This window comes from Solanum verrucosum, unplaced genomic scaffold, assembly GCF_900185275.1.
Source record: "Solanum verrucosum unplaced genomic scaffold, falcon-dt-bn FXZP01000278.1, whole genome shotgun sequence".
In the NCBI taxonomy this organism is placed as follows: Eukaryota; Viridiplantae; Streptophyta; class Magnoliopsida; order Solanales; family Solanaceae; genus Solanum; species Solanum verrucosum.
Window position 1 is genome coordinate 2,218,124 of NW_026020332.1, and position 13,122 is coordinate 2,231,245.

Here is a 13,122-nt window from a genome sequence, read left to right on the forward strand (position 1 = left end):
TCGCAAAAATTATATTGATACATTTGCGACAAATCATTTTTTGTCCTAAAATTAGTTAAATTTTGGATACAAAAAACTCATTCTCAAAAAAATATTTTTACATTAGAGACAAACTCTAATTTGTAGTTAATTATATTGTATACCTTAGCCACAAAAAATTGTATTCTATTGTGACATTTGTTTTTGTCACTAATAGTTCAAACAATTAGAGACAATTGTATTATTGTCTTTATTTAACCTACAATTTAGCCACAATGAAATTTTGTCACAAAAAATATATATTCAAATGGCTACAATCTAAATTTTATAGTTGAATAGTGTAATTATTGTCTACGAAAAAAAACCAATAGTTATAATTATAAGATCATTAATTTTAAGCATATTTTTAACGAAACAATTTTTTTTAGAGAAATGACTAATGAAGCAAGAGTTTAAAAGAAAAGGATGATATCAAATAAATAATTTCTTGCCCGCGCAAAGCAATTCCGGCTAACCAAGAATTTGTCAACTCGTGCATTCTAGCTAGAGAAAGCCTTATATATCGACGTCACTTGTGATCTCTGTAATATAATATAGTAGGGAGTGATTTGCTAGCTCAATCAATAATTACAATTAACCACAAATGTTTATATTAATAAAAAAATATAATGAAAAAATGCCCTTTTCAGAAATGGTAACAATAATCAATCTTGTTTTGTTTCATGTAAGCAGAACACAATTAACAATTCAATAATAAAATCGATAAATTTACTAAGAGTATGACTGAATTTTCAATGATCTCTGATCAACCCCCAGATTTACAACACTCCGTCAGATTCATTAATGTTTTAGTTTCACAATGAACAGAAGTCCTTTGCACTGTTAATAGATTATTATCTTTTTGATAAAGTTAATTAATTTTTCCCTATATCATAGTACTAAAATTCATAAAATGATACGGAAGTCAAGAACTGAAATACATATTACTAACTTTTAACACACTACAACATAAATAATGATTAGCAGCAATTAATTAATGTCAATAGCTTAATTGCCATTAAATATGTATTTTTAGCAGCAATTAGCATTCTTTGTGAATGTCCCTAAAACCTATAGCGACATTGGATCCAATGACATTTAACTAATGCCGATATTGACTTTAACACTCTTTGTTAATGTGTATATTTATTGCCGCTAAAAAATATTTTTATTGTAGTGACATGATATATTAAAATATCATAAGGACTAATCCATAGGAGTAAAGTGAACAAAAGTCATTTAGTTTTCTCAAGATAATATATAGTCACTCAAACTGATAGGCAAAGCCAAAAAGCTAAGCGACAATTAATAGTCACACACACTCAAGAACAAGTTAAGCTTAAGATAATAGAGGAGGAATACTTTGTTCATTCCTAAAGATATTTGTTGGATCAATTTTTGTCTTGATTTTCACCAATCTATCAAAGTTGTTCTTGAAATATTTCACTCCCCAAATTCTTGCTTGTTCATAGCTTGTGTTTCCATTAATATTGTTCACTCCTATATCAAGATCTCTATAGTTGAAATAAGCTGCTCTAGGAGATTTTGACACATACTTAGCCATGTATCTATAAAGTGTTCGACTCCAATCTAAGCTTCTCTTAGAATTTTCCATTTTCATCCAAAAAGCTGCATACTCGATCATGAAAAAAAAAAAAAAAAAACGAACAAAAAAAAAAAAAAAAAAAAAAAATTAAAAAAAAAAAAGAATATATTTCCAGCTCTATGAGGGAAAGGTGTTTCAGATTCTAATATCTCACTCAACTTTCCCCCATAGGGACTAAACTGTAATTCAACGCCAGCATTTTCGCCCAATTTGTTGTATAGTTTCCATATACCTTTAAGACCATTTATAGAAATTGGGTGTTGGACATAGTCTGATTTCCCTTTAAAATACAACTGTTTTTTAGTTGTGGTATTCCAATTTAGTAACACATCAGGTGATGTGCCCTTAGGGAAACCGATATAGAAGTAGATTATAGATTCAATCCAACTCATCTCAATGCAATCTTCTTTCATTAGTTCTAATTCTGGGAAGCTCTTTTTCATTTCGTGGAGCAGTTCATCTACTCCTCCGACAAACATTGTAAAGAATATGGCATTGATACTCTTTTGTCCACGCTTGAATGGAGATGAAATATTGCTCCTCAGGAAGAGCCTCAGGAGGAGATTGTCATCAACTTTGTCTGCAATATGCTGCCATTTGTAGACTAGTTGAGTTGCATTTTGTTCCAACGTTCGTGTCACGTTGAATACAGTTACCTTTTCTGGAATATCATGTAATTTCACTTTCCATGAGGTAATGATACCAAAACTAGTCCCTCCACCTCCTCTAATAGCCCAAAAGTGATCCTCACCCATTGATTTTCGATCCAGGATTTGTTCGTTAGCATCAATTAATTTTGCATCAATGATGCTATCAGCAGCAGTACCGAATTTCCGTGCCAACATACCATAGCCTCCACCACTAAAGTGTCCACCAACACCAACATTGGGGCAAACCCCAGCAGGAAAGGCCAATTTTTTACTTTTTTGGGCAATTCTATAGTAAAGTTCCCCTATGGTCGCGCCAGTTTGAACCCAAGCAGTCTTTTTTTGGGTATCAATGGATATTGATCTTAGGTTCCTAAGATCAATTATGAAAAAAGGGGTCTCCGAAGTGTATGAAAGTCCCTCATGGTCATGTCCACCAATTCGAATTCTAATTTGTAGGTCATGTATCTTGGAGCAATGTATAGCTGCCTTGATTTGAGATTCTTTGATAGGAGTGAAAATAATTGATGGTTTGTAGTTGGAGGTTATCCTTTGATTATCTGAAAAAAAAGAGTTAAAAAGGGTGGAATATGATGAGTTTTCAGGAGTGTGGATGACTTGTGATGAGTTTGAGTTTGTAATTTTTTGAGAAAGGCATTGAAGGAAGTCATCAATATGAGTTTTGTTGGCCCATGAATATGATGATGAAAACCAAATTGAGAGAAAAACAAAGATTGTTAACTTAGTCATAATTGTTGGACTAAATGGAAACTAACAACTTCGATTTATAGTTTTAACTTAGTCATAATTCACATGGAAGATGCAGGGGATTCCTCATGGCTAACGTGGATTATTTGTTTTTATTCTTATTTTTATTTTAGGGTCATAATTATTAATTATTTTTTTGTTTCCTACCCAGTTTTTGTGTCTGTAGTCACATTCTATTTGCTCTTGAAAATTACTTTGTGTCACTAAGTCCAAAGAAATTTTATCTTTGAATTTCTTATACTATTATCATACTCATTCTAAGTTGTATCACAAAATATGAAACGAATAATCCATGTTAAACATGAGGAAGCATGTGCATCTTTTAATTTGATTGTGACAACAAATTAAAGAAAATCTTTTAGAATTAATTAATATAAACTAAGCTTCTTTAATTTCTCCCTATAAATACAAGTTGTTAATTTTCATTTTCTTCATCATCAAAATTTTCAACAACAAATAAAATAATCAATTATGAGCAAGTACTTAACAGTCTTTCTCTTTCTCTCAATTTGCCTAATTTCATCATCATGGGCTAACAAAACTCATGATAACTTTGTTGAATGTCTTTCTCACAAAATTATCAACTCAACCTTATTATCACAAGTCATCCACACTCATAAGAACTCATCATATTCAACCATTTATAACTCTTTTTTTTTCACAAAACCCAAGGATAACCTCTGACTTCAAACCATCAATTATTTTCACACCTACGAATGCATCACAAATCCAGGCAGCTATACATTGCTCCAAGGTACATGACCTACAAATCAGAATTCGAAGCGGTGGACATGACTATGAGGGACTTTCATACATTTCTGAGAACCCCTTTGTCGTAATTGATCTTAGAAACCTAAGATCAATATCCATTGATACCGAGAAAAGGACTGCTTGGATTCAAGCTGGGGCGACCCTAGGGGAAGTTTATTATAGAATCGCTCAAAAAAGTAAAAAACTGGCCTTTATTGCTGGGGTTTGCCCTTGTGTTGGTGTTGGTGGACACTTAAGTGGTGGAGGCTATAGCATGATGTCACGAAAATTTGGTACTGCTGCTGATAACATCATTGATGCAAAATTAATCGATGCTAGCGGACAAATTCAGGATCGAGAATCAATGGGTGAGGATCACTTTTGGGCTATTAGAGGAGGGGGAGGGACTAGTTTTGGTCTCATTATCTCATGGAAAGTGAAATTACTTGATATTCCAGAAAAGATAACAGTATTCAAAGTCACACGAACGTTGGAACAAAATGCAACTCAACTAATTTACAAATGGCAACATATCGCGGACAAAGTTGATGACAATCTCCTCCTCAGGATCTTCTTGTGGAATACTGAATCTCAACTCAGCCATGGGAAAAAGACTATCCACGCCTTTTTCTTTACAATGTTCATTGGAGGAGTCGATGATCTTGTAACATCCGGCAATATGAAATAATTGAAGAGGCTTAGAATTGGAAATTTTCATTTTTGGAAATTTTGGCTAAGTATGGAAAATGTGAAATTTTGGCCAACTTTGAACAGCCATAAATTCTAGTTTGTTTCCTACATGCGCTAGGTGTGGTAGAACCCACCCGGGCAAATGTCGTGATGGCCAGACGGGATGTTTTAAGTGTGGGCAAGAGGGTCACTTCGTGAAGGAGTGCCCTAAGAATAATCAAGGTAGTGGAAGTTTGGGTAGTAGGACCCAATCTTCATCAGTTGCTCCCCCAGACAGGATGGCACCTAGAGGAGCTACTTCTAGTACCGGTGGAGGAGCAAATCGCCTTTACGCTATCACCAGTCGCCATGAGCAAGAGAACTCTCCGAATGTTGTCACTGGTATGATCAAAGTCTTTGTTTTTGATGTGTATGCTTTGCTAGACCCAGGAGCAAGTTTATCGTTTGTAACTCCTTATGTTGCAAATCAGTTTGAGGTTCTTCCTGAAAGAATTTGTGAACCCTTTTGTGTTTCTACACCTGTTGGGGAGTCTATTCTAGCGGAAAGAGTTTATCGTGATTGCCCTGTTTCTATCAATCACAAGAGCACCATGATTGATTTGTTTGAGTTAGACATGGTAGATTTTGATGTCATTCTAGGTATGGATTGGCTTCATGCTTGTTATGCATCGATAGATTGTAGAACTCGAGTAGTCAAGTTTCAGTTTTCGAATGAGCCAGTCATAGAGTGGAGTAGCAGTTCAGCAGTGCCTAAGGGTCGTTTTATTTCGTACCTTAAGGCAAGAAAGTTAGTTTCAAAGGGTTGTATCTATCACTTAGTCCGAGTTCATGACTCTAGTGTTGAGATACCTTATTTTCAGTCAGTTCCTATAGTAAGAGAGTTTCCAGAAGTTTTTCCTGATGATCTACCCGGAATTCCTCCCGAGAGAGAAATAGATTTCGGCATAGATCTCATTCCAGATACTCTTCCTATCTCTATTCCGCCTTATAGAATGGCACCAGCAGAGTTGAAAGAGTTGAAAGAGCAGTTGAAAGATCTCCTAGAAAAGGGTTTCATTCGACCGAGTGTCTCACCTTGGGGTGCTCCGGTTTTGTTTGTGAGAAAGAAAGATGGTTCCCTTAGGATGTGTATAGATTACCGCCAGTTGAATAAAGTTACCATCAAGAACAAGTACCCTCTTCCGAGGATTGATGATCTTTTTGATCAGCTTCAGGGTGCCACTTATTTTTCAAAGATTGACCTCCGATCAGGCTATCATCAGTTAAGGGTAAGGGAATGTGATATCCCAAAGACAGCTTTTAGAACCAGGTATGGTCATTATGAGTTTTTGATCATGTCCTTTGGTTTGACCAATGCGCCGGCAACTTTCATGGATTTGATGAATAGAGTCTTCAAACCTTATTTAGATATGTTTGTTATTGTCTTTATTGATGATATACTAGTTTATTCAAGGAATGAAGAAGATCATGCTAGTCATCTCAGAACAGTCCTTCAGACTTTGAAAGACAAGGAGTTGTATGCCAAGTTCTCTAAGTGTGAGTTTTGGCTTAAATCTGTGGCGTTCCTAGGCCACATTGTGTCCGGTGATGAAATTAAAGTTGATACTCGGAAAATTGAGGCAGTGCAGAATTGGCCAAGACCCACATCTCCAACTGAAATTAGGAGTTTCTTGGGATTAGCTGGCTATTATAGAAGGTTTGTTGAAGGGTTCTCGACTATTTCATCTCCTTTGACGAAGTTGACTCAGAAGGCAGTGAAATTTCAATGGTCTGAAGCTTGTGAGAAAAGCTTTCAGGAATTGAAAAAGAGATTGATTACTGCTCCAGTTTTGACGCTACCAGAAGGTACTCAAGGTTTTGTGGTGTATTGTGATGCATCTAGAGTTGGTTTGGGTTGTGTCTTAATGCAGAATGGCAAAGTTATAGCTTATGCCTCCAGACAGTTGAAGGTTCATGAGAGGAACTACCCAACCCATGACTTAGAGCTAGCTGCTGTAGTATTTGCTTTAAAGATATGGCGTCATTACTTGTATGGTGTGCATGTCGACATATTCACTGATCACAAGAGCCTTCAATATGTGCTTACTCAGAGAGAGCTTAATCTCAGACAGAGGAGGTGGTTAGAGTTACTCAAGGATTATGACCTGAGTATTCTTTACCACCCAGGTAAGGCTAATGTTGTTGCTGATTCTTTGAGCAGGTTGTCTATGGGTAGCACCGCCCATATTGAAGAAGGAAAGAGGGAGTTAGCAAAAGATGTGCACAGACTGGCATGCCTGGGAGTCAGGTTTACAGATTCCGCAGAAGGAGGAATAACGGTGACGAGCAGGGCCGAGTCATCATTAACGTCAGAAGTGAAAGAGAAGCAAGATCAAGATCCCATTTTGCTTGAGTTGAAGGCAAATGTTCAAAAGCAAAGAGTATTAGCTTTTGAACAAGGGGGAGATGGTGCATTGAGATATCAAGGTAGATTGTGTGTACCTATGGTAGATGGACTCAAAGAGAAGATTATGGAGGAAGCTCATAGCTCCAGATATTCCGTTCATCCAGGTTCCACCAAGATGTATCGCGATTTGCGAGAAGTTTATTGGTGGAATGGCATGAAGAAGGGCATTGCTGAGTTTGTTGCTAAGTGTCCAAATTGCCAACAAGTGAAAGTTGAACACCAAAGGCCCGGTGGTTTGGCTCAGAGGATAGAACTTCCAGAGTGGAAGTGGGAGATGATCAATATGGATTTCATCACAGGGTTGCCAAGATCTCGTAGACAACATGATTCTATTTGGGTAATTGTCGACCGAATGACAAAGTCAGCTCATTTTCTACCGGTAAAGACTACCAATACAGCAGAAGATTATGCCAAGTTGTATGTTCAAGAGATAGTGAGACTTCATGGAGTCCCAATCTCCATTATTTCAGATAGAGGTGCACAGTTTACTGCACAGTTCTGGAAATCCTTTCAGAAAGGCTTGGGTTCGAAAGTGAACTTAAGTACTGCCTTTCATCCTCAGACTGATGGGCAAGCAGAACACACTATTCAGACCTTAGAGGATATGTTGAGGGCTTGTGTGATCGATTTCAAAGGTAGTTGGGATGATCACCTACCTCTAATTGAATTTGCCTACAACAACAGTTATCACTCTAGCATCCAGATGGCTCCATATGAAGCTCTTTATGGGAGAAGATGTAGATCTCCTATTGGATGGTTTGAAGTTGGTGAAGCACAGTTGATAGGACCAGATTTAGTTCACCAAGCTATGGAGAAGGTGAAAGTGATTCAAGAGAGGTTGAAGACGACACAGAGTCGTCAGAAATCCTACACTGATGTTAGGAGAAGGGCATTAGAGTTTGAAGTAGACGATTGGGTATATTTGAAGGTTTCACCCATGAAAGGTGTTATGAGGTTCGGTAAGAAGGGGAAACTCAGTCCCCGGTATATTGGACCTTACCACATAGCCAAGAGGATTGGCAATGTTGCTTATGAGTTGGAGTTATCACAAGAGCTAGCAGCGGTTCATCCGGTATTTCACATCTCTATGTTGAAAAAGTGCATAGGTGATCCTTCATTGATCTTACCGACTGAAAGTGTTAAGATCAAGGATAACTTATCTTATGAGGAAGTGCCGGTTCAGATTTTAGATCGCCAAGTTCGTAGGTTGAGAACGACAGATGTGGCGTCAGTCAAGGTCCTTTGGAGGAACCAGTTTGTTGAGGAAGCCACTTGGGAAGCCGAAGAGGACATGAAGAAGAGATATCCGCATCTTTTTGAATCCGGAGGGAATGCGGATTAAGGTATTAATTTCCTTCTTAGTGCTCTTAAAAATATAATGGGCATGTTGTCGTTGTTGTTGTAGTTGTTGTAGTTGTTTGCATAATTGCTTGTTGAGTGTTTGAGTTAGATGTTACACCCTAGTTTTGTAAGAGCAACCTCATTCGAGGACGAATGTTCCCAAGGGGGAGATATTGTAACATCCGGCAATATGAAATAATTGAAGAGGCTTAGAATTGGAAATTTTCATTTTTGGAAATTTTGGCTAAGTATGGAAAATGTGAAATTTTGGCCAACTTTGAACAGACATAAATTCTAGCTCAGGATGAGTTAGGTGGAATTCCAGTTATGGTTGCAAAGTTCGTGGAACGACCTTTCCAACGCCACCAAGTTTGCTCGATTCCGAGTTCGTATGAGGGAGTTATGACCTTTGAAAGTTGGGCAATTGACAAGGAAATCCGTCCGGGAATCATTAAGGGCATTTTAGTCTTTTCCCTAGCCAATTCTTTTGAGCTCATATTTTTGTATTAGGATGATCTTTGGATCATTTTTGTCCCATTTTTGAAAGAGAAAGAGTTAGGGTTCTTGAGATTGAAGAAGAGAAGAAGGAGAAGAAGAAGAAGAGAAGAAAGAGGAGATTTGTCAAGACCATTATGGATTTTCGTCGGGGGTGATCCCTATCAAGGTATGTGAGTTTTTTGTGTGGGTTGATCCTTTCCCTCACACATACCAAGTTTATTCTATGCTTTGAGAAAAGATTGGGAATTGTTGTTGAAGTGTCGAAGTTGTTAGTTGTTGTTGATATTGTTGTTGAGGTTGTTGAAGTTATTGTTCGTTGTGAGGCTTGATTGGGTTGTGCATTAAGTTGAAACCTATTGTATGTTGAGGGGATTGTGATTCTAAGAGCTATGACCCTTTAAAGGTTGATCCACCATCGATTTGCAGAAATTTCTGGGCTGTCGATCCCCATCTACGGGACTGACCTACGGACCGTAAATCGATCGACGGTCCGTACTGGTCAACCGTCAATCGGAACAGAAGTTGGTTTTTGGGGCATCGATCTACGGTCACGACCTACGGTCCGTGGCCTGACCTACGGACCGTAAGTCAGGACCGTAGGTCAACACTTAGTCATTTTCTTAAATGAATTCTGGGGAAAATCTCTGACGCAATCGACGGACCTGCAGTACGGACCGTAAGTCCATCTACGGTCCGTCGATGGCGTCCGTAAGTCCCATCTGTGTCACCAGAAATCTGAAGTCTCAGCCAAGTTTCCCCTCTTCTTTTCTCACTTTCTCATGCATGTTCCAAAGTAATTCACCTATGTTTTATAGTTGTTTTCGACGTTCCAAAATGTGTCTAAGCGTTCAAGAATCCTTCCATAACATGTGATCGAACACCTTGAATTCATAATTCCGATTCAAGGAAAGATAGTTCCAAGTCAAGTGAAGTTTCAAGTCGAGTAAGAGTCTCAGTTTCAAGCTAAGTCGTGAGTTTAAAGTTGAGTTCTCTAAAAAAAAAAAAAGCTATTAGGGAACTAAGTATTCCCAAAGGAGGTTGTAAATGCTATTATATTTGAATAAGAAGGGAATCATGTTTTCTTTCCCCAAGGAGCCTTTGGGCTAAAGTTTTGAGTAATTATCTCAATCAAAGAGAGAAGTTATTTTAAAAGCATGAGCCAAAGTATTTTTGGGAGTAGTATTGAGCACCGAATTGGGGACACGAGTTCATATTAACTCAACTCTCCATAAGAACCATGCGCCAACATGGGACTTGTCGTATCATTCTTTTTAGATGATCACGTAAGATTAGGCTAGTGGATCCACTAAGCAAAAGTAAGGTCCTATATCGATGGCAAGGTATAGGATGGTCCTTTGGCAACGTGAGGTAAAACGTTGTATCATCACTAAGGCTCGTAGTGGTGGTTGTCGGTTAAAGAACCTCCCACAAAAGCTGTATTATGTTTATAAAAGAAAAGTTGAGTTTGTTATCATTTTATCCTTAACGATCTAAGTTGTTTACATTCTTTTACAAGATTATTATGTATGGCTTGCGTCTTATTGCTTTACTTTGAGTCCAGTTATTTTTATGAGTTGTTCAGAGTCAAGGTAAGTGATCTCCTGTTCTCCTTTCAAGCTTAAGTTGTGGTTCAGCTTTTCCAGCTCACATATTCGTACATTCCATGTACTGATGCCAGTTGGCCTGCATCGTCTTATTATGCAGATACAGGTACCCCGGATCAGCATCTTGCGCGTCGTTGATCCAGCTGAACACTCCAGAGTCTGTGGTGAGCCTCCTTGCATTCCGGAGGACTCAATTATTTTGTGTACTTAGTTTTGTTCTATTAGGATGTTGCGGGGTCTGTCCCCACATCCATCTCAGTATATTAGAGGCTTCAATAGACAGTCAGACAGTCAGTCAGTTAGTTTTGAGTCTCTCATCCATGTACATGTATATATGTGTAAATATTCTATTTTGAGACTCGAGTTGCCCTTTGGGCCATAGTTTTATTAGTTAAGTTGTTTATGTCTTTGCATGACATTGAGTTATTCTGTTGAGTTAGGCTTCCGCTGAGTTAAGAAAGCCAGGCCAAGGGTTCGCCTGGGGCCAACAATGGTCTCCAGGTGCCGGTCCCGCCCAGGGTGTAGGCTCGGGGCGTGACAGATCTCCTCCATGAAATGCAAGATAGGTTCCCGGAACTAGGGTTAGTGAAGAAAGATTGCATTGAAATGAGTTGGATCGAATCGATACTCTTCTTTAACAGTCTCCCTAGGGGCACATCACCTGATGTGCTACTACATTGGAATAGCTCAACTTATAATGTAGGATTCTTCAAAGGGAAATCAGACTACGTCCAACACCCAATTTTTATAAATGGTCTTGAAGGTATATGGAAACTACTCAACCAATTATCATCAATCAAAAACTCGAACGCCATGTTAGAATTTAGTCCTTGGGGAGGAAAGTTGAGTGAGAAACCAGAATCTGAAACTCCTTTCCCTCATAGAGCCGGAAATATATTTATGATACATTATGGTGTGAATTGGGGGAATATTGAAAATTCTAAAAGAAACATAGCTTGGTATCGAAAACTTTATCGATACATGGCTAAGTATGTGTCAAAATCTCCAAGAGCTGCTTATTTCAACTATAGAGATCTTGATTTAGGAGTGAACAATAAAAGAAACACAAGCTATGAACAAGCAAGAGTTTGGGGAGTGAAATATTTCAAGAACAACTTTGACAGATTGGTGAAAGTTAAGACAAAAATTGATCCAACAAATTTCTTTAGGAATGAACAAAGTATTCCTCCTCTATTATCTTAATTTGATTAGTAGTAATTTATGCAGTTTATTGCGAAGCCATTATATTACCGGTTTCAAAAAATAAGGCTTTTATGTATTAAATGGAGGCATGATATATCCAGAAAAAATAGTGCATGATAGTTTCATCTATTAACTTCTGCCAAGTTATAGTATTTTTCTTATAATTTTCAAACATTCAAATTTAAAACGGAATAATAAAAAAAAACAACGAAAGTTCATATTTTGTTGACACCAAATAGATTAGGTGCAAAATACAATCATTCATTGCCTCTGTTGTTTGTCATATGTTGCAAGACTATGAAAACCTGTCCCACTAAATTGAGATAACTGAAAAATGTTTTCTTAAAAAATAATTAATTAGTAGCTATTTACTTCTTCTTTTTTTTAGTTTTTGTTTGGTAAGCTAGTAGAAAATATTATTGATAATATATACACATCCTTGATGAAAAGGGGATTTCTTAGACATATGACAACTAACTTAGGACGATTTTTCCATGGATCTTCAGAAATTCGGATCATGCACCTGCGGGTTCCATTTATGGGGTGTAACCGCATTGATATTCGATTATATCCACATTTCGAGTTGCATGACGATGGTTTTTTTAGCCTCCATCCCTTTTGCTCCTTTGGTGACTCGAACTAGCAACATTCGGGTTGGAAGTGAGGGGTGCTTACCATCTGAGCAACTCTCTCTCGTCACGCACTTATGATGGTGGCACTAGCTCCCAACATTTTTTTTTCTATTTCAGAAGCTCAAACCCAAGTGATAGTAACCATGTCGGCCTACTTGCACTTAAATTGATAGACTTCAATGGAAAATCAAGAATATGTTTATCACTAAAGAAGTGTCCAAATTCAAGCTCAAAAGGAAGAAGGTTTGGTCAACCCAATAAAAAAGCCCAAAAGGTAGAATGCTAAAGTCAAAGTTTCAACTTTTAAAAGCTTCCTAGTTTAAAATTTTCATTGTTTAATTAATAAGATATATATATATATATATCAGAGAAAGTGTACTAGTATCTATTCTATATTTAGAACTAGAAGGATGATTAGCATAGTACCTATATTACTGACATTACAAAAACTTTTAGTACAAAAAAAATTGTGAACTAATCACGATAACATTTGTGTATGTGTTGGATGGAGCATGTGCTATAATTCTTGATTTTGTAACCCCTCTTTGACCTGCTTCTTGGAGATCCATAACAAAAATAGGAGGTTGGTTAAATATCCTTATGCTGCCACCATTCATTGAAGAACCAAAATGTGCCATTTTTTCAGCGACTGCATTTTGCTCGCTGTACACATGTGCAAATGATGGATATTTAAGGTGGTTGAGGAGGTGCCAGCAATCATCTAAAAATGACATATGAGAGTTAGATGTGTTTTGGATATGTTGAAGAACCTCTTTAACATCTATATTGATTTGTAGTGATGTCAAATAATGAGCTATTGCAAGCTGTAGGCCGTGGAGCAGTGCCAATTAATGCTTTTGTTTGCAAAGGTATATTTGCATTCAATTCTCCTGCAAAACAAATTATCAAGTTTCCTGCA

At 37.4% G+C, this 13,122-nt stretch overlaps 2 protein-coding genes across 2 annotated transcripts; one reads left to right on the forward strand and one right to left on the reverse strand.

The window, feature by feature from the left end:
• Positions 1-1,357: 1,357 nt before the first annotated feature.
• LOC125836761 (berberine bridge enzyme-like 28) lies at positions 1,358-3,021 on the reverse strand. Its single transcript, XM_049515963.1, has 2 exons — positions 1,731-3,021; positions 1,358-1,668 (listed from the first exon to the last, which is right to left on the reverse strand). The coding sequence occupies exons 1-2, from the start codon at positions 3,019-3,021 to the stop codon at positions 1,358-1,360; spliced, it is 1,602 nt and encodes a 533-aa protein (XP_049371920.1).
• A 489-nt stretch (positions 3,022-3,510) lies between these two features.
• On the forward strand, positions 3,511-11,571 carry LOC125836376 (berberine bridge enzyme-like 28). Its single transcript, XM_049515552.1, has 4 exons — positions 3,511-3,518; positions 3,712-4,453; positions 7,743-7,762; positions 10,935-11,571. Exons 1-4 carry the CDS (start codon positions 3,511-3,513, stop codon positions 11,569-11,571), a joined length of 1,407 nt encoding a protein of 468 aa, XP_049371509.1.
• Positions 11,572-13,122: the final 1,551 nt, after the last annotated feature.

What these genes read in the sequence shown, in the direction of transcription:
- LOC125836761 (XM_049515963.1), bottom strand. Translation starts at nt 3,021, where the DNA reads ATGACTAAGTTAACAATCTTTGTTTTTCTCTCAATTTGGTTTTCATCA. An exon ending in CCCTCATAGAGCTGGAAATA is followed by an intron (nt 1,669 to 1,730) that starts TATTCTTTTTTT and finishes TTTTTTTTTTTT; the next exon opens with TTTTCATGATCGAGTATGCA.
- LOC125836376 (XM_049515552.1), top strand. An exon ending in TTGGAGGAGTCGATGATCTT is followed by an intron (nt 4,454 to 7,742) that starts GTAACATCCGGC and finishes GCTATGGAGAAG; the next exon opens with GTGAAAGTGATTCAAGAGAG. An exon ending in GTGAAAGTGATTCAAGAGAG is followed by an intron (nt 7,763 to 10,934) that starts GTTGAAGACGAC and finishes AATGCAAGATAG; the next exon opens with GTTCCCGGAACTAGGGTTAG.